The sequence below is a fragment of the Crinia signifera genome, chromosome 6, assembly GCF_055691185.1.
Source record: "Crinia signifera chromosome 6, ASM5569118v1, whole genome shotgun sequence".
Classification (NCBI taxonomy): Eukaryota; Metazoa; Chordata; class Amphibia; order Anura; family Myobatrachidae; genus Crinia; species Crinia signifera.
The window spans coordinates 217,863,023-217,890,962 of NC_139222.1; the positions used below are offsets into that span (position 1 = coordinate 217,863,023).

A 27,940-nucleotide genomic window follows, 5' to 3' on the forward strand; every position below is an offset into this window, starting at 1 on the left:
CCCTTCACGGTAAAGCCAGACCTCATCAAGATCCTTGGTGTCTGGTTCGGAGGAGATGGAGCGGCCCTGAAGTGCTGGGATGAAAGACTTGCGACAATGCGTCAGAAACTGGGATTGTGGAGTCTCAGAGACCTTACCATCGAAGGGAAAACACTTGTGCTGCGGAATGAGATTCTTCCTGTTCTTCAGTACACCGCCCAGGCCTGGCCACCTCTGGCGGCGATCTGCAAGGCCATCACACGGGCTGTTTTCCACTTCATCTGGGGCTCCAAAATGGACAGAGTCAAGCGGATTGTTATGTACAAAGATCCCCTCAAAGGTGGCAAAGGCATTCCAGACATTCCAACTATGCTGAGAGCCTTCTTTGCATGTAACTCTATCCGCAGAACTTTGATAGACAATTGTGCCGGCTCTGCGGGGAACTCCATGTCCCGCTTCTTCCTCCTACCGATGTGGAGGACCCTTAAATGGGACAAGTGGGACAGCTCCATCCCTTACAACTGGACTACTCCATGGTTCTACCTGGATGTGTCCAAGTTTGTGAGGGAGCACCAACTGGAGGGATTGAAACCCGACTTGTGGAAACCTAAAACTGTCCACAAGCTCATCAGAGCCAAAGACGTCATGGAACCGATTTCAGGGCTCCCTTCAGCAACTGCCAAGTTTGTCTGGGAGTATGTGGCCTCCAAAAGGCTCACAAATAGACACAAAGACTTGTCATGGATGGCCATTCAGGGGGGCTTACCTCACCGGTCATTCATGCACTCCCGAAACTTGTGTAGGTATAGACATTGTCCCTGGTGCTTTGTGCATGAAGAAACCTCCATGCACATCTTCTGGGACTGCACCTACGCACAGTTGTTGTTGGATGCCCTAGAGACTGAATTCAAGGACTCCGTGCCCAGGAACTGTCTTTCATACCTTTCGGTATTGTATGGACTATTCCCGGGCACCCACACGTATGGGGCGACCCAGGAAGCCTGGCGCCTTATAAACTGTGTTAAGGACGCTTTGTGGTTTGCCAGAAATCGACTCATATTGAGGAGGGAGAGAATGTCCGTTCAGGACTGCCGCAGGCTGGTTCACAGCCTGCTCAGAGACTATTCCATTCAGGATAGCCCTGAGGAAGAAGAGGACTAAACCCCTTTGCTTCTGGTCCTTTCCCCTTGCTTGGACTGTTTTATAAGACTCTGGGACCGTGGCCCCTTCCCCCTCACTTCACAATGTCTGTTGTTTTGTTGATGTATTTCTATTTATTGCCCTCCCCTTATATATGTCTGTCTGGTCAATAAAGCTTCGGGCATGTGATTCCTCCTCCCCCACCCCCTACCCTCCACACCCATAGTCTTGTATACTGTTGTGTAAATGTTACCGTTAGAATGCATAGTGCATAGTATAGTCTATAGTGTGAGTTTATCTTGTACTGTATTTTATAATATGTACTATACTGTCTGCATGTGTACTGTGTTTTGGCTGTGCTGCGACACGGTATATGTGTGATATTTGTTATCGTCTGTTTTTTGCATTCTTTATGTACAATAAAGACCTGCTTTTTCAATCAAAAAATCTGTTCTTATCAGTTGGGTATGGACTGGCCTCTGGCAGAGAATAGAGAAAGGTGAGACTGAGTAGCTGCTCTGATGGGCGGAGGGTGTGGGACCCCTCTGTTTTTTCCCGGGAGTAGTGAAAAGTCTCACTGAGTATCTTCACCTCTGCCTTTGGTAGGAGGTGTTGTTTCCGTAAATCCACTGGTAAGAGGGGGGGGAGAAACACTGGGCCTAGTAGTTTGACTCTCTTGACGGGGTTTGTAGCCCCCGAAGGATGAGTCAGCGAAAGGCTCAGTCTAGTATCCAATCCCAGGGAGCGGAGAAAGGTTGGGACTGAGTAGATGGCTCCTGTTCCAGAGGTTCGTAGCCTCTGATGGGGAGACCGCGAAAGGCCCAGCTTAGTACCTTAACCCTGGGAGCGGAGAAACACTGGGACTGAGTAGATTGCTCTTCCGGAGGGGGTGCAGCCCCTAAGGGAGTCTTTCGAAAGGCCCAGTGGAGTACCCATTCCCATGCCAGGGGCTGGAAAATGCCTGCTGGTGAGACGGAGAAAAGCTTGGTCGGACGCTGAAGGGTCGGCTGCCTGGAGTCCGAGGCTGCACTGTGCCCCCTGGGAAACTCGGGGGTGCCGGACATGCACGGGTGATCCCAAGTCACCTTGCACGAATGGCACTTGCACTGCGCACTTCCCTTTAGGTTAGCGCTTCACGTCCTTACCCTGTCCTTTTGGATGGGGTAGGACAATTTTTCACACCCCCCCGGCCTTCTGGCTAGGGCCTTATTCTTTTCTTTTTATGATTTGCACGTTTTGCACTCCACGTTTTTCGTTAGTCTGTCACGTTTTTTCATTTGGGTAGTGCGGCTGTCCCTAACGGGCCTTCCGTTCCCCAAACGTGACTGGGACTCTTCACCTTCTGGGGAGAGTCCCGGTTCCCTCGAGGGCAACCCCGAGCCGCAAGGCGGAGGGAAGCCTAAGTCGGGTCTCTCCAAAGCACGGGCTGCGGAGGACCCACCGTCCGAAACCCTTCCGGGGGTGGAGGAAAAGCGGGTCTCTCTAAGCTTCGGCGAAGAGGACCCACCGATCCCTTTTTTCCCTTCCTTGGCCTTATGGTTGAGGGGGGTTAGGGGAACCATGGGGCCTTTCTCCTTTGGGAGAGGGCCACACGTTCGTACGGCTGCCCCCTGTGCACGCGTTTAGTCACGTCACTGGTGGTGGTGGGAGCACACCTCGGGCTCCCTGAGTTTCTTCAAACTCATCTGTTCTTATCAGTTTAATATCTGATACGCCCCCTATCTGGGGGCCATATATTAAATGGATTTTTAGAACAGGGAGATGGAAGAAGAGCTTGCTCTGTCCACTCCACGCATTGACCTGGTATTGCAGTACTTCCAGGACCGGTGCACCTTCCTAATCTGTTATCCAAAAATAGACTATTTCCATTCCTGGCACTTGATTTGGAGTATCAATTGTTTGTGCACCTTTGTATTTAGAAATGCATGCATTTGCTGCTTCAAGGTTTAACCCTTGTGCATAAATACTTTGAAATCCTGCCTCCAGTGTATCATTTTGTGACTATTTCTTGACTCCTTGAATTGTACTTTCTGGAATCGAGGCAGTTAAATATTTTTACGTGACACTACACTTGATATCAGCATGTGCGGCCTAGGCAAAAGACCGGAAGCCTGCCTAAATTAAAGGACTTATCAATCGCTGCGACCTCCCAATAAATATGCAAACACTATGTGACTTACCTACGATCTTACCACGGAAACATCAACTGGATCACAGCAATGGCATTTTTGGACCCCCCTCCCTCTCCATTTGAAATGGCTTGGTTTTTTTTTTTTCCTCTCTCTTTCTTTCTTTATTTCTTATATTTTTTTCTTTTCTTTTTGCGCGCTCTTTTCTCTCTTTTGTTTTGGGAATTTTTTTTCCTCATTTCTTTTGTTTTGGGAATTTTTTTTCCTCATTTCTTTTGTTATGGGAATTTTTTTTCCTCTTCCATTTTTTTTCCGAGCCAAACAATTGATGATCATTGAGAGGGGGGATTTAGAAAAAGTATCACTTACCTTCTTCGGACCATCATTTGGGTGGTAACTGCCAATAAAAGAAAACATTGGCCCACCCAGCTCACCTACACATGACTGTCCTGTCTGCCTGTCTGTTCCAAGTGACTGTCTGGCTGTCAGGTTCCGCCGGATTCCGAGTGAGCAGCTTGTGATGTCATAGAGGGCAGATTGTGATGTCACACAAAGGGTCCTGCCACATGAATGCCTGTCCATCTGACTGTCTACTACTGCTGCTGAATGGGCTCAAAACAGGAAAGCCGTCATTGCACCTGATTGTGCAAGATTCCTCCTTCTCCTCTGCAGCAGCTAGCTGATTGATTTAGTCAGCAGCAGTTCGTCAGGGACACAGGCATGCAGCAGCAAAGAGCGAGGAGACAGCTGGCTGCTGCTGCTTGCCTGTTGGTCGTCTGCCTAGTGGGTGTGTGTCTGTTGACGCGACGTCAACAGACGGGGCGGAGCACATGCAAATTTGGCCTCCTACCCAGCTGAGGCTCCCTTCCCGCCCGCCGACGACCTAATCACAAAATCAGTTGGATGGCTACTCGTCCTCCGGTCCCTGTCCAGCACTTCAAGTCCTAATCACACCTGCCGTACAGCCAGGTATCTTTCAGACTGCAACGACAAAGAAGTGATGTGTGTGTGTTAGATGTGTCCGTGGTGCTGATCTCCTCTCCACCAGTATTGCTGGCCGAATTCAGGTTCGCGCGGTTTGCTGGGAGCCCATTCGGGTTATCGCTTCTCGGCCTTTTGGCTAAGATCAAGTGTAGTATCTGTTCTTATCAGTTGGGTATGGACTGGCCTCTGGCAGAGAATAGAGAAAGGTGAGACTGAGTAGCTGCTCTGATGGGCGGAGGGTGTGGGACCCCTCTGTTTTTTCCCGGGAGTAGTGAAAAGTCTCACTGAGTATCTTCACCTCTGCCTTTGGTAGGAGGTGTTGTTTCCGTAAATCCACTGGTAAGAGGGGGGGAGAAACACTGGGCCTAGTAGTTTGACTCTCTTGACGGGGTTTGTAGCCCCCGAAGGATGAGTCAGCGAAAGGCTCAGTCTAGTATCCAATCCCAGGGAGCGGAGAAAGGTTGGGACTGAGTAGATGGCTCCTGTTCCAGAGGTTCGTAGCCTCTGATGGGGAGACCGCGAAAGGCCCAGCTTAGTACCTTAACCCTGGGAGCGGAGAAACACTGGGACTGAGTAGATTGCTCTTCCGGAGGGGGTGCAGCCCCTAAGGGAGTCTTTCGAAAGGCCCAGTGGAGTACCCATTCCCATGCCAGGGGCTGGAAAATGCCTGCTGGTGAGACGGAGAAAAGCTTGGTCGGACGCTGAAGGGTCGGCTGCCTGGAGTCCGAGGCTGCACTGTGCCCCCGGGGAAACTCGGGGGTGCCGGACATGCACGGGTGATCCCAAGTCACCTTGCACGAATGGCACTTGCACTGCGCACTTCCCTTTAGGTTAGCGCTTCACGTCCTTACCCTGTCCTTTTGGATGGGGTAGGACAATTTTTCACACCCCCCCCCGGCCTTCTGGCTAGGGCCTTATTCTTTTCTTTTTATGATTTGCACGTTTTGCACTCCACGTTTTTTGTTAGTTTGTCACGTTTTTTCATTTGGGTAGTGCGGCTGTCCCTAACGGGCCTTCCGTTCCCCAAACGTGACTGGGACTCTTCACCTTCTGGGGAGAGTCCCGGTTCCCTCGAGGGCAACCCCGAGCCGCAAGGCGGAGGGAAGCCTAAGTCGGGTCTCTCCAAAGCACGGGCTGCGGAGGACCCACCGTCCGAAACCCTTCCGGGGGTGGAGGAAAAGCGGGTCTCTCTAAGCTTCGGCGAAGAGGACCCACCGATCCCTTTTTTCCCTTCCTTGGCCTTATGGTTGAGGGGGGTTAGGGGAACCATGGGGCCTTTCTCCTTTGGGAGAGGGCCACACGTTCGTACGGCTGCCCCCTGTGCACGCGTTTAGTCACGTCACTGGTGGTGGTGGGAGCACACCTCGGGCTCCCTGAGTTTCTTCAAACTCATCTGTTCTTATCAGTTTAATATCTGATACGCCCCCTATCTGGGGGCCATATATTAAATGGATTTTTAGAACAGGGAGATGGAAGAAGAGCTTGCTCTGTCCACTCCACGCATTGACCTGGTATTGCAGTACTTCCAGGACCGGTGCACCTTCCTAATCTGTTATCCAAAAATAGACTATTTCCATTCCTGGCACTTGATTTGGAGTATCAATTGTTTGTGCACCTTTGTATTTAGAAATGCATGCATTTGCTGCTTCAAGGTTTAACCCTTGTGCATAAATACTTTGAAATCCTGCCTCCAGTGTATCATTTTGTGACTATTTCTTGACTCCTTGAATTGTACTTTCTGGAATCGAGGCAGTTAAATATTTTTACGTGACACTACACTTGATATCAGCATGTGCGGCCTAGGCAAAAGACCGGAAGCCTGCCTAAATTAAAGGACTTATCAATCGCTGCGACCTCCCAATAAATATGCAAACACTATGTGACTTACCTACGATCTTACCACGGAAACATCAACTGGATCACAGCAATGGCATTTTTGGACCCCCCTCCCTCTCCATTTGAAATGGCTTGGTTTCGCTTCTCGGCCTTTTGGCTAAGATCAAGTGTAGTATCTGTTCTTATCAGTTTATTCTGAGAGGCAGCTCTGCTCCTTGTTTCTTGGACCGACAACGGTCCTTCTCAGGGCTACCGCTGCCAGGCCGAGAAGAGCGAATTGAGCGAAGACGTCGAGACTGCGAGGAGGAGAAGACATCGCTGAAGAGGGAGAAGCCGGCGAAGAAGACTGAGGGTCAGACTTGTCTGCTCTGCCCTCCGAAGCGACTGCCGACCCCTCCGCCTCTCGACGCCGAGGAAGAAGCTCCGCCCCCGACTGCGAGGAGAAGAGGATTTCGCCTAAGGAGGGAGATCAACGCACCCTAGCCACCTGGGAGAGGCAGACTTGTTTGCTCTGCCCTCTCGAAGCCTTGCAGCACTCCCGAGCTGCCTAGGAGGGTCAGACTTTTCTGCTCTGCCCTCTGAAGCCTTCCACCGCTCCGGAGCCGCCGCCGAGGGTCAGACTTTCTGCTCTGCCCTCCGAAGCTCTGCAACGCTCCCCAGCCTCCGTGGAGGGTTAGACTTGCTTTGCTCTGCCCTCTGAAGCCGTGCATCGCTCTCTAGCCACCTTGGAGGGTTAGACTTGTGTTGCTCTGCCCTCTGAAGAGATCTCCTCCTTCCCCTCCTGCCGGGGTCCCGGAAAAGACCCTTTTGCCCCGAGAAGCCGGAAGGATGGCCACAGCCTCCGCTCCAGCCCCCCTCGCCGGGAAGAAGGGCAAGTCCCCGGCCGAAACTCCAGCAAATGCGGCCGGCCCCAGCTCCTGCCCCCCTTCAGGGACACCACCAGCGGTGCCCGCCAGGGATGGCTCCAAGGCTACCCCAGCCCTGGAACCCTGGATGAGGCAAACCGTGGTGATGAAGCTGAAGGAGGTGGACGGACGGGTGCCGGACCTTTCGCTGGTGCAATTCGGCAAGATGATGGTCCTGGACCAAGGATTCTCGGCCCCCGAAGTCCTCAGCACCCAGACCTTCATCAAGGGGATCTTTTATGTCACCTTCGCCACCATTGCCATCTGCAAGAGGTATTGGGAGGCGGTGAAAGCGGCGAAGCCTGATTCCCCTCTCTCTCGCTTTGTGGGCAACTGCCCTATTCAAAGAGAGGAGAGGCGGTTGATGGTTTCAATGCGAAGTCCACATGTGCCTGCCAAAGACATCGTCACGTTCCTGAGCAGATCCTGCACGGTCATCAGGGACCCCACAAGGGTCCTGCTGAGCAACGGGCTCTGGGACGGAAAGTGGTCGGTGGTGGTCAGGCTCCACAAGGACACTTCGTGCCCAGACGGAGTCAAGCACCTCAAACAGTGCTTCTCCCTGGGGGGAACCGCTGGACTCATCTACTACGCGGATCAACCACGCACCTGTCGAAAGTGCAGTGGGAAAGACCACGTGGGAAGAGAGTGCAAGGTCTCGGCATGCAAGTTCTGTCACGTGGCCGGCCACGAGACAAAGGACTGCCCCACGAAGCTCGTCTGCAACCTGTGCGGCAAAGGAGATCACCTCTACAAGGCATGCCCTGACAGAGCGAGGTCCTACGCTGCAGCAGTGAAGGGAGCTACCCCCGTGGTACCTCCCCAGCCGGTACAGAAACAGCCGAAGCCGAAGCCGCAGAGACAAGGTGGTAAGAAACCCTCCTCTGCCCCTGTCATTCCCACCCCTCCTCCCCTACCCCCCCCCTCTGTGACAGCACCCCCCTCCACTGCTGCTCACACCCCTCCCTCACCCTCCCGACCTCCTGCCCAACCCACCCCTCTACCCTCCACCCCCTCTGTCCCTCTCCTCTCCGAGGAGGAGTTCCCACCCCTTACCTCTGCAGGTCCGACCCCGCTGAGACGGAAGAGGAAGGTGTTGGAGAGCCCAGCTGCCGACCCGGAAACTTCCAAAAAGGCAGCAGTTGAGTCGGTGGAACCACCCCAGCCCGCCCCCTCCCTCGAGGAGGAGATGGCGGCCTTGGTGGAATGTTACGATGAGTTCGGGCCAACTGAACTTGTCTGCGACAGCGACATCGACCAGCTGCTTGGCATTACGGAACCAGCCCATGAAGGTGATCCAGCTGCAGAGCCGGAAGCTGCGCCCCCCGATGGGAGTGGTAACGTAAATGTATCGTAACCTAACCTGCCCTTTCTCTTAACAGATGGTAGCTTTTAATATTCTTACCATTAATGTGAGGAGCATTAAGGATAAGGCTAGGAGACAGTCTGTTTTTACTTTCCTTGACTTTCAGAAATGTGATGTATACATGTTGCAGGAATGCTCTCTCCCTTTCTCCAGGTCCTACAAGCACCTGGCCCGGCAGTGGTCCCATGGCCCGTCCTACTGGTCCGGTGGAGGTGAGTGTAAGTCTGCAGGGGTAGCCATTCTGATCAGGGGGAGCCTCTTCACGCTGGATTCTGTTCAGGAGCTTGTCTGCGGCAGGTTACTTGTCGTAGACGGCTCCTGGGCAGGGGAGCCTATCAGGCTTATCAGCGTGTACGCTTCACCTATCAAGAATGAGCGTTTGGAACTATTCCAGACCCTGCGGACCCAGCTCGCCACCACCAGGGCTGTAGTGATGGCTGGAGACTTCAACTGCCCGATCGAAGGGGATGGACGAAGCACCTGCAACTCTGCGAAGTTGGACATCACGTCCAATCTGCTCCGGGAAATGGTGGCCGAAGCGTCACTGCGGGACGCTGTGGGCTCCATGGGGGCCGGCTCCGTGAATTTCACGTGGAGCCGCCCCGATGGCTCTGTGCGTTCCCGCATTGACTTTGTGTTCACCTCCCGGGCAGTGCAGCAGGTTAGGCATTCTATGGTTCCCTGCTTCTTCTCTGACCACAGGGCCATTCTCTTCCAAGGAATCCTGGGCCATGGTTTTCCATCTGGCCCAGGCTCCTGGAAGTTGAACTGTGCACTGCTGGAAAGGGAGGAGGTATTGGCTGAACTTAAGGATGCCTACATCACATGGAAAAATGACAAATGTTATTTTGACTGTATGTCTGACTGGTGGGAATATGCCAAAGCTAACATCCGCAGTTTCTTTCAGGTCAAGGGGCGTATCCAGGCATGCGACCGTAAGAGGAACCTCAGAAATCTGCAGCGTGAGCTCCAGTCCCTGGTGGACCTCCAGCGGTGCGGCTGGGACGTGAAGGACGACCTGGATGAGACCAAAAAGAGCCTGAAAAGGCACTTTGAGGAGGAGTCCAGACGTATCGTCTTCCGTTCCAAGGTGGAGAATCTGGAGAAGGGTGAGACGTGTTCTTCTTTCTTTTTCAGGAAACTCCACTCTGGCCACACGCCCCTGACCGAACTGCGAGATGAGAATGGCATTCCCAGACAGGGGAAGGAGGGCGTGATGAAGGTCGTCCGCGACTACTACAGCGACCTCTACTCCCCTAAGACGACTGACAACGACATGGCCGACAAGTTCCTGTCAGGTATCACTAACCCTATTGATCCTGCAGGCAGATCGGCGCTGGACGCTCCCCTGACGCTGGAGGAGGTATTCTCTGCCACCAAATCCTTTAGGCAAGGCAGGACTCCAGGTAACGATGGTCTCCCAGCTGAGCTCTATGTAGCGCTGTGGGATCTAATCGGCCCGGACCTGCTCGAGCTGTATGAGGAGATGGTGGTGGAGGGAAAAATGCCTCCTTCGCTGAGGGAAGGGATGATCACGATCTTGTATAAACGGAAGGGGGAGAGATGTGAGCTGAAAAATTGGAGGCCCATCTCTCTTCTGAACGTGGACTACAAGATCCTCGCCAAGGTACTGGCCAATAGGCTGAAGGCTGTCATCGGACAGATTGTTCATCCGGATCAGACCTGTGGTATACCTGGCCGCAGGATCGCAGACAGCCTTGCCCTCCTCAGGGACACGGTCCATTACGTGAAAGACCGTAATGTGCGCACGGCCCTGATCAGTCTTGATCAGGAAAAGGCCTTTGACCGTGTCTCTCATGAGCTGATGGGTAAGGTGCTGCGAAAATTTGGTCTTGGTGAATTGTTTTGTTCGTATGTTAACCTTATGTACCTTGATATCCACAGCACGGTGTTGGTGAACGGCTGGAAGACTGACCCCTTTCCTGTCCTCTCTGGGGTCAGACAAGGCTGCCCTCTTTCACCTCTTCTTTTTGTTTGTGTTATAGAGCTCCTGGCCCTATCCATCAGACAGAATCCAGAGATTAGAGGGATCACCGCACCAGGTCCAGACCACCCAGTGGCCAAGTGCTCGCTGTACATGGACGACGTCACTGTCTTCTGCGCGGATCAACGCTCGGTGGCAGCACTCGTCCAGACCTGTGAGGACTTCGGCCGTGCTTCGGGGGCAAAAGTCAACTGCGGGAAGTCAGAAGCCATGCTCTTCGGAAACTGGCACCTGTCATCCTCGGCTCCTTTCCCATTTACCGTCAAACCGGACCTCATCAAAATTCTGGGTGTCTGGTTCGGTGATGATGGAGCCGCCCGGAAGTGCTGGGATGAGAAACTTGCTACAGTGAGACAGAAAATTGGACTGTGGAGCCTCAGAGACCTTTCCATCGAAGGGAAAGCCCTTGTGCTGCGGAACGAGATCCTTCCCGTCCTGCAGTACACAGCCCAGGCCTGGCCGCCGCCAACTGCGGTCTGCAAGGCCATTACCCGGGCCACTTTCCACTTCATCTGGGGCTCCAAAATGGACAGAGTGAAGCGGAGCATTATGTACAAGGATCCCCTCAAAGGTGGCAAAGGCATTCCAGACATTCCAACTATGCTGAGAGCCTTCTTTGTATGTACGTGCATCCGCAGAACTTTGATTGACAGTTGTGCCGGCTCTGCGGGGAACTCCATGTCCCGCTTCTTCCTCCTACCACTGTGGAGGACCCTTAAATGGGACAAGTGGGACAGCTCCATCCCTTACAACTGGACCACTCCGTGGTTTTACCTGGACGTGTCCAAGTTTGTGAGGGAACACCAACTGGAGGGATTGAAACCCGACTTGTGGAAGCCAAAAACTGTCCACAAGCTCATCAGAGCCAAAGACACTATGGAATCGATCACAGGGCTCCCGGCGGCAACTGTTAAGTTTGTCTGGGAGTACGTGGCATCCAAGAGACTGACTAATAGACATAAAGACTTGTCATGGATGGCCATCCAGGGGGGTTTGCCTCTCCGGTCATTCATGCACTCCCGAAACTTGTGTAGGTACAGACATTGTCCCTGGTGCCTCGTTCGCGAGGAAACATCTATGCACCTCTTCTGGGACTGCACCTATGCACAGTTGCTGCTGGATGCCTTAGAGACTGAGTTTAAGGACTGTGTGCCCAGGAGCCACCTATCGTACCATTCGGTGCTTTACGGACTGTTCCCCGGCACACACACTGTTGGGGCGACCCAGGAAGCCTGGCGCCTTATAAACTGTTTTAAGGACGCTGTGTGGTTTGCCAGGAATCGCCTCATTATGAGGAGGGAGAGGATGTCCGTGCAGGACTGCCGCAGGCTGATCCACAGCCTGCTCAGAGACTACTCCATCCGGGATAGCCCTGAGGAAGAAGAGGACTAACCCCCCCCTTCTTCTGGCCCTTTCCCCATTGAACTGAGTGATAAGAACTGTGACGTGGCCCCACTCCCCCATTTCACGATGTCTGTTGTTTTATTGATGTCCTGTCTATTTATTGCCCTCCCCTTATATGTGTCTGTCTGGTCAATAAAGCTTCGGGCAACGTGACTCCCCCTCCCTCATCCCCCTCCCCTCCACCCATAGTCTTATCCATAGTCAATGATTGTTTAAGGTTAGAATGCATAGTGCATAGCATGTCTTATGGTATTTGATTTCTTATACTGTATTTCATGAAATGTACTATACAGTTTTGCATGTGTGCTGTGTTTTGGCTGTGCTGCGACACAGTATATATGTCTGAATGTTACCGTCTGTTTTTTGCTTTCTTTATGTACAATAAAGATTTGCCTTTTCAATCAAAAAAAAAAATCTGTTCTTATCAGTTTAATATCTGATACGCCCCCTATCTGGGGGCCATATATTAAATGGATTTTTAGAACAGGGAGATGGAAGAAGAGCTTGCTCTGTCCACTCCACGCATTGACCTGGTATTGCAGTACTTCCAGGACCGGTGCACCTTCCTAATCTGTTATCCAAAAATAGACTATTTCCATTCCTGGCACTTGATTTGGAGTATCAATTGTTTGTGCACCTTTGTATTTAGAAATGCATGCATTTGCTGCTTCAAGGTTTAACCCTTGTGCATAAATACTTTGAAATCCTGCCTCCAGTGTATCATTTTGTGACTATTTCTTGACTCCTTGAATTGTACTTTCTGGAATCGAGGCAGTTAAATATTTTTACGTGACACTACACTTGATATCAGCATGTGCGGCCTAGGCAAAAGACCGGAAGCCTGCCTAAATTAAAGGACTTATCAATCGCTGCGACCCCCCAATAAATATGCAAACACTATGTGACTTACCTACGATCTTACCACGGAAACATCAACTGGATCACAGCAATGGCATTTTTGGACCCCCCCTCCCTCTCCATTTGAAATGGCTTGGTTTTTTTTTTTTCCTCTCTCTTTCTTTCTTTCTTTATTTCTTATATTTTTTTCTTTTCTTTTTGCGCGCTCTTTTCTCTCTTTTGTTTTGGGAATTTTTTTTCCTCATTTCTTTTGTTATGGGAATTTTTTTTCCTCTTCCATTTTTTTTCCGAGCCAAACAATTGATGATCATTGAGAGGGGGGATTTAGAAAAAGTATCACTTACCTTCTTCGGAACATCATTTGGGTGGTAACTGCCAATAAAAGAAAACATTGGCCCACCCAGCTCACCTACACATGACTGTCCTGTCTGCCTGTCTGTTCCAAGTGACTGTCTGGCTGTCAGGTTCCGCCGGATTCCGAGTGAGCAGCTTGTGATGTCATAGAGGGCAGATTGTGATGTCACACAAAGGGTCCTGCCACATGAATGCCTGTCCATCTGACTGTCTACTACTGCTGCTGAATGGGCTCAAAACAGGAAAGCCGTCATTGCACCTGATTGTGCAAGATTCCTCCTTCTCCTCTGCAGCAGCTAGCTGATTGATTTAGTCAGCAGCAGTTCGTCAGGGACACAGGCATGCAGCAGCAAAGAGCGAGGAGACAGCTGGCTGCTGCTGCTTGCCTGTTGGTCGTCTGCCTAGTGGGTGTGTGTCTGTTGACGCGACGTCAACAGACGGGGCGGAGCACATGCAAATTTGGCCTCCTACCCAGCTGAGGCTCCCTTCCCGCCCGCCGACGACCTAATCACAAAATCAGTTGGATGGCTACTCGTCCTCCGGTCCCTGTCCAGCACTTCAAGTCCTAATCACACCTGCCGTACAGCCAGGTATCTTTCAGACTGCAACGACAAAGAAGTGATGTGTGTGTGTTAGATGTGTCCGTGGTGCTGATCTCCTCTCCACCAGTATTGCTGGCCGAATTCAGGTTCGCGCGGTTTGCTGGGAGCCCATTCGGGTTATCGCTTCTCGGCCTTTTGGCTAAGATCAAGTGTAGTATCTGTTCTTATCAGTTTATTCTGAGAGGCAGCTCTGCTCCTTGTTTCTTGGACCGACAACGGTCCTTCTCAGGGCTACCGCTGCCAGGCCGAGAAGAGCGAATTGAGCGAAGACGTCGAGACTGCGAGGAGGAGAAGACATCGCTGAAGAGGGAGAAGCCGGAGAAGACTGAGGGTCAGACTTGCTCTGCTCTGCCCTCCGAAGCGACTGCCGACCCCTCCCCCTCTCGACGCCGAGGAAGAAGCTCCGCCCCCGACTGCGAGGAGAAGAGGATTTCGCCAGAAGAGGAGATCAACGCACCCTAGCCACCTGGGAGAGGCAGACTTGTTTGCTCTGCCCTCTCGAAGCCTTGCAGCACTCCCGAGCTGCCTAGGAGGGTCAGACTTTCCTGCTCTGCCCTCCGAAGCCTCCACCGCTCCGGAGCCGCCGCCGAGGGTCAGACTTTCTGCTCTGCCCTCCGAAGCTCTGCAACGCTCCCCAGCCTCCGTGGAGGGTTAGACTTGCTTTGCTCTGCCCTCTGAAGCCGTGCATCGCTCTCTAGCCTCCTTGGAGGGTTAGACTTGTGTTGCTCTGCCCTCTGAAGCGACCCCTTCATCTCCTCCTTTCGACGCCGGAGGAGACCCTTTGCCCCGACTTCAGCTGCCCCGAGAAACCGGAAGGATGGCCACAGCTGCTCCAGCCCTGGTGCCGGCCTCAGCCTCCACTCCGGCCCTCCTCGCTGGGAGGAAGAAGCCCGGGAAGAAGGGTAAGTCACCGGCCGAAGGTCCGACCGTCTCGGCTGGCCCCTGCTCCACTGCCCCTTCTACGACACCACCAACGGTGCCCGACCAGGACCATTCCAAAGGCCTCCCAGCCCTGGAGCCCTGGATGAGGCAGACCGTGGTGTTGAAGTTTAAGGAGTCGGATGGACAGGTACCGGACATGTCGATCGACACCTTCGGCAAGAAGATGGTTCTCGACCAGGGATTCACGAAGGCTGAAACACTCAGCATTCAGAATTACCTGAAGGGGATCTTCTACGTCACCTTCACCTCCATTGCCATCTGTAAGAGGTACTGGGAGGCAGTGAAAGCGGCGAGACCCGAATCCCCTCTCTCTCGCTTTGTGGGCAACTGCCCTATCCAAAGGGAGGAGAGGCGGGTGACGGTTTCAATGCGCAGCCCTCACACGCCAGCCGGAGACATTGCCACATTTCTGGGCCGATTCTGCACGGTCGTGAGGAACCCCACAAGGATCATGACCGATGATGGATTCTGGTCCACGAAGTGGGCAGTGATTGTCCGGCTGCACAAGGACACCTCGTGCCCAGAAGGAGTAAAGCACCTTCCACAGTGCTTCTCCCTGGGGGGAACAGCAGGACTTCTCCATTACTCTGACCAGCCGCGCAACTGCAGGAAGTGCAGCGGGAAGGATCACATGGCGAAGGACTGCAAGGTCCTGGCCTGCAAACATTGTCACATGGCTGGTCATGAGACAAAGGATTGCCCCACGAAGATGACCTGCCACCTGTGCGGCAAAGTGGAGCACGTCTACCGGGACTGTCCCGACAGAGTGAGATCCTACGCCGCAGCAGTATCGGGTGTGGTAGCCCCTGCCAAGGTACCACCCAAGCCTGCACAGAGGAAGCAGATCCAGCAGAAGCAAGGCGGTAAGAAACCTTCCCCTCCCCCCACCATCCCTAACCCTCCTCCCCTCCCTCCCACTGTGACAGCAACCCCCACCCCGGCTGCTCGCACCACCCCTCCTCCCTCACCCTCCCGACCTGCAATCCAACCCACCCTTCCTCCCACCACCCCCTCTCGCCCACTCCCTGTCCCTCTCCTCTCCGAGGAAGAGTTTCCACCACTTGCCCCTGCAGGAAATGTACAGCCAAGAAGGAAGAGGAAGGAGTTAGACAGCCCAGCTGCTGACCCAGAATCTTCCAAGAAAGCGGCAGTCGAATCGGTCGAGCCAGACCAGGACTCCCTCACCCTCGAGGAGGAGATGGAGGCATATGCAGAGGTCTTCGAGGAGAGTGGGGTGCCTGAGCTTGACAGCCTCAACAACATCGACCAACTGCTCCACAACATCGAGACACCCCAGCAGGGAGATCCGGTGGCCGACCCAGAGGAAGCACCTCCCGATGGGAGTGGTAAAGTATACGTATCGCCACAGTAACCTTTTTTCTCTTAACAAATGGTAGCTTTTAATCTTTTTACCATTAACGTAAGGAGCATTAAGGATAAGAACAGACGTCAATCTATTTTTACCTTTCTTGACACTCAAAAATGTGATGTGTATATGTTGCAGGAATGCTCTCTCCCTTTCTCCAGGTCCTACAGGCACCTGGCCCGGCAGTGGTCCCATGGTCCATCCTACTGGTCCGGTGGAGGTGAGTGCAGGTCTGCAGGGGTAGCAATTCTTATTAGGGGCAGCCTCTTCACGTTAGATTCTGTCCAGGAGTTTGTCTGCGGGAGATTACTCGTCGTAGATGGGTCCTGGGCAGGTGAGCCTATCAGGCTAATCTGCGTGTATGCTTCACCCTTTAAGAATGAGCGTCTGGAATTATTCCAGACCCTGCGGACCCAGCTCGCCACCACCAGGGCTGTAGTGATGGCTGGAGACTTCAACTGCCCGATCGAAGGGGATGGACGAAGCACCTGCAACTCTGCGAAGTTGGACATCACGTCCAATCTGCTCCGGGAAATGGTGGCCGAAGCGTCACTGCGGGACGCTGTGGGCTCCATGGGGGGAGGCTCCGTGAATTTCACGTGGAGCCGCCCCGATGGCTCTGTGCGTTCCCGCATTGACTTCGTGTTCACCTCCCGGGCAGTGCAGCAGGTTAGGCATTCTATGGTTCCCTGCTTCTTCTCTGACCACAGGGCCATTCTCTTCCAAGGTATCCTGGGCCATGGTTTTCCACCTGGCCCAGGCTCCTGGAAGTTGAACTGCGCACTGCTGGAAAAGGAGGAGGTATTGGCTGAACTTAAGGATGCCTACATCACATGGAAAAATGACAAATGTTATTTTGACTGTATGTCTGACTGGTGGGAATATGCCAAATCTAACATCCGCAGTTTCTTTCAGGTCAAAGGGCGTATCCAGGCATGCGACCGTAAGAGGAACCTCAGAAATCTGCAGCGTGAGCTCCAGTCCCTGGTGGACCTCCAGCGGTGCGGCTGGGACGTGAAGGACGACCTGGATGAGACCAAAAAGAGCCTGAAAAGGCACTTTGAGGAGGAGTCCAGACGTATCGTCTTCCGTTCCAAGGTGGAGAATCTGGAGAAGGGTGAGAAGTGCTCTTCTTTCTTTTTCAGGAAACTCCACTCTGGCCACACGCCCCTGACCGAGCTGCGAGATGAGAATGGCATTCCCAGACAGGGGAAGGAGGGCGTGATGAAGGTCGTCCGCGACTACTACAGCGACCTCTACTCCCCTAAGACGACTGACAACGACATGGCCGACAAGTTCCTGTCAGGTATCACTAACCCTATTGATCCTGCAGGCAGATCGGCGCTGGACGCTCCCCTGACGCTGGAGGAGGTATTCTCTGCCACCAAATCCTTTAGGCAAGGCAGGACTCCAGGTAACGATGGTCTCCCAGCTGAGCTCTATGTAGCGCTGTGGGATCTAATCGGCCCGGACCTGCTCGAGCTGTATGAGGAGATGGTGGTGGAGGGAAAAATGCCTCCTTCGCTGAGGGAAGGGATGATCACGATCTTGTATAAGCGGAAGGGGGAGAGATGTGAGCTGAAAAATTGGAGGCCCATCTCTCTTCTGAACGTGGACTACAAGATCCTCGCCAAGGTACTGGCCAACAGGCTGAAGGCTGTCATCGGACAGATTGTTCATCCGGATCAGACCTGTGGTATTCCAGGCCGCAGGATCGCAGACAGCCTTGCCCTCCTCAGGGACACGGTCCATTACGTGAAAGATCGTAATGTGCGCACGGCCCTGATCAGTCTTGATCAGGAAAAGGCCTTTGACCGTGTCTCTCATGAGCTGATGGGTAAGGTACTGCGAAAATTTGGTCTTGGTGAATTGTTTTGTTCGTATGTTAACCTTATGTACCTTGATATCCACAGCACGGTGTTGGTGAACGGCTGGAAGACTGACCCCTTTCCGGTTCTCTCTGGGGTCAGACAAGGCTGCCCTCTTTCACCTCTTCTTTTTGTTTGTGTTATAGAGCTCCTGGCCCTATCCATCAGACAGAATCCAGAGATCAGAGGGATCACCGCACCAGGTCCAGACCACCCAGTGGCCAAGTGCTCGCTGTACATGGACGACGTCACTGTCTTCTGCGCGGATCAACGCTCGGTGGCAGCACTCGTCCAGACCTGTGAGGACTTCGGCCGTGCTTCGGGGGCAAAAGTCAACTGCGGGAAGTCAGAGGCCATGCTCTTCGGAAACTGGCACCTGTCGTCCTCGGCTCCTTTCCCATTTACCGTCAAACCGGACCTCATCAAAATTCTGGGAGTCTGGTTCGGTGATGATGGAGCCGCCCGGAAGTGCTGGGATGAGAAACTTGCGACAGTGAGACAGAAAATTGGACTGTGGAGCCTCAGAGACCTTTCCATCGAGGGGAAAGCCCTTGTGCTGCGGAACGAGATTCTTCCCGTCCTGCAGTACACAGCCCAGGCCTGGCCGCCGCCAACTGCGGTCTGCAAGGCCATTACCCGGGCCACTTTCCACTTCATCTGGGGCTCCAAAATGGACAGAGTGAAGCGGAGCATTATGTACAAGGATCCCCTCAAAGGTGGCAAAGGCATTCCAGACATTCCAACTATGCTGAGAGCCTTCTTTGTATGTACTTGCATCCGCAGAACTTTGATTGACAATTGTGCCGGCTCTGCGGGGAACTCCATGTCCCGCTTCTTCCTCCTACCACTGTGGAGGACCCTTAAATGGGACAAGTGGGACAGCTCCATCCCTTACAACTGGACCACTCCGTGGTTTTACCTGGACGTGTCCAAGTTTGTGAGGGAACACCAACTGGAGGGATTGAAACCCGACTTGTGGAAGCCAAAAACTGTCCACAAGCTCATCAGAGCCAAAGACACTATGGAATCGATCCCAGGGCTCCCGGCGGCAACTGTTAAGTTTGTCTGGGAGTGCGTGGCATCCAAGAGACTGACTAATAGACATAAAGACTTGTCATGGATGGCCATCCAGGGGGGTTTGCCTCTCCGGTCATTCATGCACTCCCGAAACTTGTGTAGGTACAGACATTGTCCCTGGTGCCTCGTTCGCGAGGAAACATCTATGCACCTCTTCTGGGACTGCACCTATGCACAGTTGCTGCTGGATGCCCTAGAGACTGAGTTTAAGGACTGTGTGCCCAGGAGCCACCTATCGTACCATTCGGTGCTTTACGGACTGTTCCCCGGCACACACACTGTTGGGGCGACTCAGGAAGCCTGGCGCCTTATAAACTGTTTTAAGGACGCTGTGTGGTTTGCCAGGAATCGCCTCATTATGAGGAGGGAGAGGATGTCCGTGCAGGACTGCCGCAGGCTGATCCACAGCCTGCTCAGAGACTACTCCATCCGGGATAGCCCTGAGGAAGAAGAGGACTAACCCCCCCCTTCTTCTGGCCCTTTCCCCATTGAACTGAGTGATAAGAACTGTGACGTGGCCCCACTCCCCCATTTCACGATGTCTGTTGTTTTATTGATGTCCTGTCTATTTATTACCCTCCCCTTATATGTGTCTGTCTGGTCAATAAAGCTTCGGGCAACGTGACTCCCCCTCCCTCACCCCCCTCCCCTCCACCCATAGTCTTATCCATAGTCAATGATTGTTTAAGGTTAGAATGCATAGTGCATAGCATGTCTTATGGTATTTGATTTCTTATACTGTATTTCATGAAATGTACTATACAGTTTTGCATGTGTGCTGTGTTTTGGCTGTGCTGCGACACAGTATATATGTCTGAATGTTACCGTCTGTTTTTTGCTTTCTTTATGTACAATAAAGATTTGCCTTTTCAATCAAAAAATCTGTTCTTATCAGTTTAATATCTGATACGCCCCCTATCTGGGGGCCATATATTAAATGGATTTTTAGAACAGGGAGATGGAAGAAGAGCTTGCTCTGTCCACTCCACGCATTGACCTGGTATTGCAGTACTTCCAGGACCGGTGCACCTTCCTAATCTGTTATCCAAAAATAGACTATTTCCATTCCTGGCACTTGAATCGAGGCAGTTAAATATTTTTACGTGACACTACACTTGATATCAGCATATGCGGCCTAGCCAAAAGACCGGAAGCCTGCCTAAATTAAATGACTTATCAATCGCTGCGACCTCCCAAAAAATAGGCAAACACTATGTGACTTACCTACGATCTTTCCACGGAAACATCAACTGGATCACAGCAATGGCATTTTTGGACCCCCCTCCCTCTCCATTTGAAATGGCTTGGTTTTTTTTTTGCTTTTTCTTTCTTGATCTCTTATATTTTTTTTCTTTTCTTTTTGCGCTCTCTTTTCTCTCTCTTTTGTTTTGGGAAATTTTTTTCCTCTTTCCTCTCTTTTGTTTTGGGAATTTTTTTTCCTCTTCCATTTTTTTTTGCCGAGCCCAACAATTGATGATCATTGAGAGGGGGATTTAGAAAAAGTATCACTTACCTTCTTCGGACCATCATTTGGGTGGTAACTGCCAATAAAAGAAAACATTGGCCCACCCAGCTCACCTACACATGACTGTCCTGTCTGCCTGTCTGTTCCAAGTGACTGTCTGGCTGTCAGGTTCCGCCGGATTCCGAGTGAGCAGCTTGTGATGTCATAGAGGGCAGATTGTGATGTCACACAAAGGGTCCTGCCACATGAATGCCTGTCCATCTGACTGTCTACTACTGCTGCTGAATGGGCTCAAAACAGGAAAGCCGTCATTGCACCTGATTGTGCAAGATTCCTCCTTCTCCTCTGCAGCAGCTAGCTGATTGATTTAGTCAGCAGCAGTTCGTCAGGGACACAGGCATGCAGCAGCAAAGAGCGAGGAGACAGCTGGCTGCTGCTGCTTGCCTGTTGGTCGTCTGCCTAGTGGGTGTGTGTCTGTTGACGCGACGTCAACAGACGGGGCGGAGCACATGCAAATTTGGCCTCCTACCCAGCTGAGGCTCCCTTCCCGCCCGCCGACGACCTAATCACAAAATCAGTTGGATGGCTACTCGTCCTCCGGTCCCTGTCCAGCACTTCAAGTCCTAATCACACCTGCCGTACAGCCAGGTATCTTTCAGACTGCAACGACAAAGAAGTGATGTGTGTGTGTTAGATGTGTCCGTGGTGCTGATCTCCTCTCCACCAGTATTGCTGGCCGAATTCAGGTTCGCGCGGTTTGCTGGGAGCCCATTCGGGTTATCGCTTCTCGGCCTTTTGGCTAAGATCAAGTGTAGTATCTGTTCTTATCAGTTGGGTATGGACTGGCCTCTGGCAGAGAATAGAGAAAGGTGAGACTGAGTAGCTGCTCTGATGGGCGGAGGGTGTGGGACCCCTCTGTTTTTTCCCGGGAGTAGTGAAAAGTCTCACTGAGTATCTTCACCTCTGCCTTTGGTAGGAGGTGTTGTTTCCGTAAATCCACTGGTAAGAGGGGGGGGAGAAACACTGGGCCTAGTAGTTTGACTCTCTTGATGGGGTTTGTAGCCCCCGAAGGATGAGTCAGCGAAAGGCTCAGTCTAGTATCCAATCCCAGGGAGCGGAGAAAGGTTGGGACTGAGTAGATGGCTCCTGTTCCAGAGGTTCGTAGCCTCTGATGGGGAGACCGCGAAAGGCCCAGCTTAGTACCTTAACCCTGGGAGCGGAGAAACACTGGGACTGAGTAGATTGCTCTTCCGGAGGGGGTGCAGCCCCTAAGGGAGTCTTTCGAAAGGCCCAGTGGAGTACCCATTCCCATGCCAGGGGCTGGAAAATGCCTGCCTGGTGAGACGGAGAAAAGCTTGGTCGGACGCTGAAGGGTCGGCTGCCTGGAGTCCGAGGCTGCACTGTGCCCCCGGGGAAACTCGGGGGTGCCGGACATGCACGGGTGATCCCAAGTCACCTTGCACGAATGGCACTTGCACTGCGCACTTCCCTTTAGGTTAGCGCTTCACGTCCTTACCCTGTCCTTTTGGATGGGGTAGGACAATTTTTCACACCCCCCCCCCGGCCTTCTGGCTAGGGCCTTATTCTTTTCTTTTTATGATTTGCACGTTTTGCACTCCACGTTTTTCGTTAGTTTGTCACGTTTTTTCATTTGGGTAGTGCGGCTGTCCCTAACGGGCCTTCCGTTCCCCAAACGTGACTGGGACTCTTCACCTTCTGGGGAGAGTCCCGGTTCCCTCGAGGGCAACCCCGAGCCACAAGGCGGAGGGAAGCCTAAGTCGGGTCTCTCCAAAGCACGGGCTGCGGAGGACCCACCGTCCGAAACCCTTCCGGGGGTGGAGGAAAAGCGGGTCTCTCTAAGCTTCGGCGAAGAGGACCCACCGATCCCTTTTTTCCCTTCCTTGGCCTTATGGTTGAGGGGGGTTAGGGGAACCATGGGGCCTTTCTCCTTTGGGAGAGGGCCACACGTTCGTACGGCTGCCCCCTGTGCACGCGTTTAGTCACGTCACTGGTGGTGGTGGGAGCACACCTCGGGCTCCCTGAGTTTCTTCAAACTCATCTGTTCTTATCAGTTCATTCTGAGAGGCAGCTCTGCTCCTTGTTTCTTGGACCGACAACGGTCCTTCTCAGGGCTACCGCTGCCAGGCCGAGAAGAGCGAATTGAGCGAAGACGTCGAGACTGCGAGGAGGAGAAGACATCGCTGAAGAGGGAGAAGCCGGAGAAGACTGAGGGTCAGACTTGCTCTGCTCTGCCCTCCGAAGCGACTGCCGACCCCTCCGCCTCTCGACGCCGAGGAAGAAGCTCCGCCCCCGACTGCGAGGAGAAGAGGATTTCGCCTGAGGAGGGAGATCAACGCACCCTAGCCACCTGGGAGAGGCAGACTTGTTTGCTCTGCCCTCTCGAAGCCTTGCAGCACTCCCGAGCTGCCTAGGAGGGTCAGACTTTTCTGCTCTGCCCTCTGAAGCCTCCACCGCTCCGGAGCCGCCGCCGAGGGTCAGACTTTCCGCTCTGCCCTCCGAAGCTCTGCAACGCTCCCCAGCCTCCGTGGAGGGTTAGACTTGCTTTGCTCTGCCCTCTGAAGCCGTGCATCGCTCTCTAGCCTCCTTGGAGGGTTAGACTTGTGTTGCTCTGCCCTCTGAAGCGACCCCTTCGTCTCCTCCTTTCGACGTCGGAGGAGACCCTTTGCCCCGACTTCAGCTGCCCCGAGAAACCGGAAGGATGGCCACAGCTGCTCCAGCCCTGGTGCCGGCCCCAGCCTCCACTCCGGCCCTCCTCGCTGGGAGGAAGAAGCCCGGGAAGAAGGGTAAGTCACCGGCCGAAGGTCCGACCGTCTCGGCTGGCCCCTGCTCCACTGCCCCTTCTACGACACCACCAACGGTGCCCGACCAGGACCATTCCAAAGGCCTCCCAGCCCTGGAGCCCTGGATGAGGCAGACCGTGGTGTTGAAATTTAAGGAGTCGGATGGACAGGTGCCGGACATGTCGATCGACACCTTCGGCAAGAAGATGGTTCTCGACCAGGGATTCACGAAGGCTGAAACACTCAGCATTCAGAATTACCTGAAGGGGATCTTCTACGTCACCTTCACCTCCATTGCCATCTGTAAGAGGTACTGGGAGGCCGTGAAAGCGGCGAGACCCGAATCCCCTCTCTCTCGCTTTGTGGGCAACTGCCCTATCCAAAGGGAGGAGAGGCGGGTGACGGTTTCAATGCGCAGCCCTCACACGCCAGCCGGAGACATTGCCACATTTCTGGGCCGATTCTGCACGGTCGTGAGGAACCCCACAAGGATCATGACCGATGATGGATTCTGGTCCACGAAGTGGGCAGTGATCGTCCGGCTGCACAAGGACACCTCGTGCCCAGAAGGAGTAAAGCACCTTCCACAGTGCTTCTCCCTGGGGGGAACAGCAGGACTTCTCCATTACTCTGACCAGCCGCGCAACTGCAGGAAGTGCAGCGGGAAGGATCACATGGCGAAAGACTGCAAGGTCCCGGCCTGCAAACATTGTCACATGGCTGGTCATGAGACAAAGGATTGCCCCACGAGGATGACCTGCCACCTGTGCGGCAACACGGAACACGTCTACCGGGACTGCCCCGACAGAGTGAGATCCTACGCCGCAGCAGTATCGGGTGTGGTAGCCCCTGCCAAGGTACCACCCAAGCCTGCACAGAGGAAGCAGACCCAGCAGAGACAAGGCGGTAAGAAACCTTCCCCTCCCCCCACCATCCCTAACCCTCCTCCCCTCCCTCCCACTGTGACAGCAACCCCCACCCCGGCTGTTCGCACCATCCCCCCTCCCTCACCCTCCCGACCTGTGATCAAACCAACCCTTCCTCCCACTACCCCCTCTATCCCACCCCCTGTCCCTCTCCTCTCCGAGGAAGAGTTTCCACCACTTGCCCCTGCAGGAAATGTACAACCGAGAAGGAAGAGGAAGGAGTTGGACAGCCCAGCTGCCGACCCAGAATCTTCTAAAAAAGCAGCAGTGGAATCGATCGAGCCAGTCCAGGGCTCCCTCACCCTCGAGGAGGAGATGGAGGCCTATGTAGAGGTCTTGGAGGAGAGCGGAGTACCTGAGCTCAACAGCCTGTGTGAGATCGACGAAATACTTGACTGCATCCAGACACCCCAACAAGGAGATCCGGCTGCAGATCCTGATGAAACGCCTCCCGATGGGAGTGGTAATGTAAACGTACAATGACCCTGCCTTTTCCTCTTAACAAATGGTAGCTTTTAATCTTTTTACCATTAATGTAAGGAGCGTTAAGGATAAGAACAGACGTCAATCTATTTTTACCTTTCTTGACACTCAGAAATGTGATGTGTATATGTTGCAGGAATGCTCTCTCCCTTTCTCCAGGTCCTATAGGCATCTGGCTCGGCAGTGGTCCCATGGTCCGTCCTACTGGTCCGGTGGAGGTGAGTGCAGGTCTGCAGGGGTAGCCATTCTTATCAGGGGTAGCCTCTTCACGTTGGATTCTGTTCAGGAGCTTGTCTGCGGCAGATTAATCGTCGTAGACGGCTCCTGGGCAGGCGAGCCCATCAGGCTTATCTGCGTGTATGCTTCACCTTTTAAGAATGAGCGTTTGGAATTATTCCAGACTCTGCGGACCCAGCTCGCCACCACCAGGGCTGTAGTGATGGCCGGGGACTTCAACTGCCCGATTGAAGGGGATGGACGAAGCACCTGCAACTCTGCGAAGCTGGACGTCACGTCCAATCTGCTCAGGGAAATGGTGGCCGAAGCATCACTGCGGGACGCTGTGGGCTCCATGGGGGCTGGCTCCGTGAATTTCACGTGGAGCCGCCCCGATGGCTCTGTGCGTTCCCGCATTGACTTTGTGTTCACCTCCCGGGCAGTGCAGCAGGTTAGGCATTCTATGGTTCCCTGCTTCTTCTCTGACCACAGGGCCATTCTCTTCCAAGGGGTTCTGGGCCATGGTTTTCCATCTGGCCCAGGCTCCTGGAAGTTGAACTGTGCCTTACTGGAAAGGGAGGAAGTACTGGCTGAGCTTAAGGATGCCTACATCACATGGAAGAATGACAAATGTTATTTTGACTGTATGTCTGATTGGTGGGAATATGCCAAATCTAACATCCGCAGTTTCTTTCAGGCTAAAGGGCGTATCCAGGCATGCGACCGTAAGAGGAACCTCAGAAAACTGCAGCGTGAGCTCCAGTCCCTGGTGGACCTCCAGCGGTGCGGCTGGGACGTGAAGGACGACCTGGACGAGACCAAAAAGAGCCTGAAAAGGCACTTTGAGGAGGAGTCCAGACGCATCGTCTTCCGTTCCAAGGTGGAGAATCTGGAGAAGGGTGAGACATGTTCTTCATTCTTTTTCAGGAAACTCCACTCTGGCCATACGCCCCTGACAGAGCTGCGTGATGAGAATGGCATCCCCAGACAGGGGAAGGAGGGCGTGATGAAGGTCGTTCGCGACTACTACAGCGACCTCTACTCCCCTAAGACTACAGACACAGATGAGGCGGATAAGTTCCTGTCAGGTATCACTAACTCTATTGATCCTGCAGGTAAATCAGCCATGGACGCTCCCTTGGCGTTGGAGGAGGTGCTCTCTGCCGCTAAATCCTTTAGGCAGGGCAGGACTCCGGGCAGTGATGGTCTCCCAGCAGAGCTTTATGTTGCGCTGTGGGATCTCATTGGCCCGGACCTGCTCGAGCTGTACGAGGAGATGGTGGTGGAGGGCAAAATGCCTCCTTCGCTGAGGGAAGGAATGATCACGATCTTGTATAAGCGTAAGGGGGAGAGATGTGACCTGAAAAATTGGCGTCCCATCTCTCTTCTGAACGTGGACTACAAAATCCTCGCCAAGGTACTGGCCAACCGGCTGAAGGCTGTCATTGGGCAGATCGTTCATCCAGACCAAACCTGCGCCATTCCCGGCCGCAGAATCGCAGACAGCCTTGCCCTCCTCAGAGACATGGTCCATTACGTGAAAGACCGTAATGTGTGCACGGCCCTGATCAGTCTTGATCAGGAAAAGGCCTTTGACCGTGTCTCCCATGAGCTGATGGGCAAGGTACTGCGTAAATTTGGTCTCGGTGAGCTATTCTGTTCGTATGTTAACCTAATGTACCTTGACATTTACAGCTCGGTGTTGGTGAACGGCTGGAAGACTGACCCCTTCTCAGTTCTGTCTGGGGTCAGACAAGGCTGCCCTCTTTCACCTCTTCTTTTTGTTTGTGTTATAGAGCTCTTCGCTGTATCCATCAGGCAAAATCAAGAGATCAGAGGGATCACCGCACCGGGTCCAGACCACCCAGAGGCCAAGTGTTCGCTGTACATGGATGACGTCACTGTGTTCTGCGCAGACCAGAGATCGGTGACAGCTCTCGTCCAGACCTGCGAGGACTTCGGCCGTGCTTCAGGAGCAAAGGTTAACCTTGGGAAGTCAGAGGCTATGCTCTTCGGAAAGTGGCACCTGTCATCCTCCGCCCCATTTCCCTTCACGGTAAAGCCAGACCTCATCAAGATCCTTGGTGTCTGGTTCGGAGGAGATGGAGCGGCCCTGAAGTGCTGGGATGAAAGACTTGCGACAATGCGTCAGAAACTGGGATTGTGGAGTCTCAGAGACCTTACCATCGAAGGGAAAACACTTGTGCTGCGGAATGAGATTCTTCCTGTTCTTCAGTACACCGCCCAGGCCTGGCCACCTCTGGCGGCGATCTGCAAGGCCATCACACGGGCTGTTTTCCACTTCATCTGGGGCTCCAAAATGGACAGAGTCAAGCGGATTGTTATGTACAAAGATCCCCTCAAAGGTGGCAAAGGCATTCCAGACATTCCAACTATGCTGAGAGCCTTCTTTGCATGTAACTGTATCCGCAGAACTTTGATAGACAATTGTGCCGGCTCTGCGGGGAACTCCATGTCCCGCTTCTTCCTCCTACCAATGTGGAGGACCCTTAAATGGGACAAGTGGGACAGCTCCATCCCTTACAACTGGACTACTCCATGGTTCTACCTGGATGTGTCCAAGTTTGTGAGGGAGCACCAACTGGAGGGATTGAAACCCGACTTGTGGAAACCTAAAACTGTCCACAAGCTCATCAGAGCCAAAGACGTCATGGAACCGATTTCAGGGCTCCCTTCAGCAACTGCCAAGTTTGTCTGGGAGTATGTGGCCTCCAAAAGGCTCACAAATAGACACAAAGACTTGTCATGGATGGCCATTCAGGGGGGCTTACCTCACCGGTCATTCATGCACTCCCGAAACTTGTGTAGGTATAGACATTGTCCCTGGTGCTTTGTGCATGAAGAAACCTCCATGCACATCTTCTGGGACTGCACCTACGCACAGTTGTTGTTGGATGCCCTAGAGACTGAATTCAAAGACTCCGTGCCCAGGAACTGTCTTTCATACCTTTCGGTATTGTATGGACTATTCCCGGGCACCCACACGTATGGGGCGACCCAGGAAGCCTGGCGCCTTATAAACTGTGTTAAGGACGCTTTGTGGTTTGCCAGAAATCGACTCATATTGAGGAGGGAGAGAATGTCCGTTCAGGACTGCCGCAGGCTGGTTCACAGCCTGCTCAGAGACTATTCCATTCGGGATAGCCCTGAGGAAGAAGAGGACTAAACCCCTTTTCTTCTGGTCCTTTCCCCTTGTTTGGACTGTTTTATAAG

General features: G+C 53.2%; 1 protein-coding gene, 1 non-coding gene and 7 pseudogenes across 2 annotated transcripts; all 9 read left to right on the forward strand.

Annotated features, from left to right (window-relative positions):
- The first annotated feature begins 2,780 nt into the window (after positions 1 to 2,780).
- Positions 2,781 to 2,956, forward strand: LOC146012654 (U2 spliceosomal RNA; annotated as a pseudogene).
- A 1,392-nt stretch (positions 2,957 to 4,348) lies between these two features.
- On the forward strand, positions 4,349 to 4,485 carry LOC146012730 (U2 spliceosomal RNA; annotated as a pseudogene).
- Positions 4,486 to 5,601: 1,116 nt separating this feature from the next.
- LOC146012657 (U2 spliceosomal RNA) lies at positions 5,602 to 5,777 on the forward strand (annotated as a pseudogene).
- A 412-nt stretch (positions 5,778 to 6,189) lies between these two features.
- On the forward strand, positions 6,190 to 8,330 carry LOC146009703 (uncharacterized). Its single transcript, XM_083150161.1, has one exon. It carries the CDS (start codon positions 6,897 to 6,899, stop codon positions 8,328 to 8,330), a length of 1,434 nt encoding a protein of 477 aa, XP_083006287.1. The 5' UTR covers positions 6,190 to 6,896.
- Positions 6,206 to 6,312, forward strand: LOC146012707 (U2 spliceosomal RNA; annotated as a pseudogene).
- Positions 8,331 to 12,131: 3,801 nt separating the features above from the next.
- LOC146012618 (U2 spliceosomal RNA) lies at positions 12,132 to 12,315 on the forward strand. The gene has a single exon (XR_014445764.1). It is a non-coding gene; the product is annotated as a U2 spliceosomal RNA (small nuclear RNA).
- A 1,366-nt stretch (positions 12,316 to 13,681) lies between these two features.
- On the forward strand, positions 13,682 to 13,788 carry LOC146012703 (U2 spliceosomal RNA; annotated as a pseudogene).
- A 5,882-nt stretch (positions 13,789 to 19,670) lies between these two features.
- Positions 19,671 to 19,849, forward strand: LOC146012610 (U2 spliceosomal RNA; annotated as a pseudogene).
- Positions 19,850 to 21,059: 1,210 nt separating this feature from the next.
- LOC146012731 (U2 spliceosomal RNA) lies at positions 21,060 to 21,196 on the forward strand (annotated as a pseudogene).
- The last annotated feature ends 6,744 nt before the right edge of the window (positions 21,197 to 27,940 follow it).

Excerpts from the sequence above, each read along its gene's own strand:
- LOC146009703 (XM_083150161.1), top strand. The coding sequence starts at position 6,897 with ATGGCCACAGCCTCCGCTCCAGCCCCCCTCGCCGGGAAGAAGGGCAAG.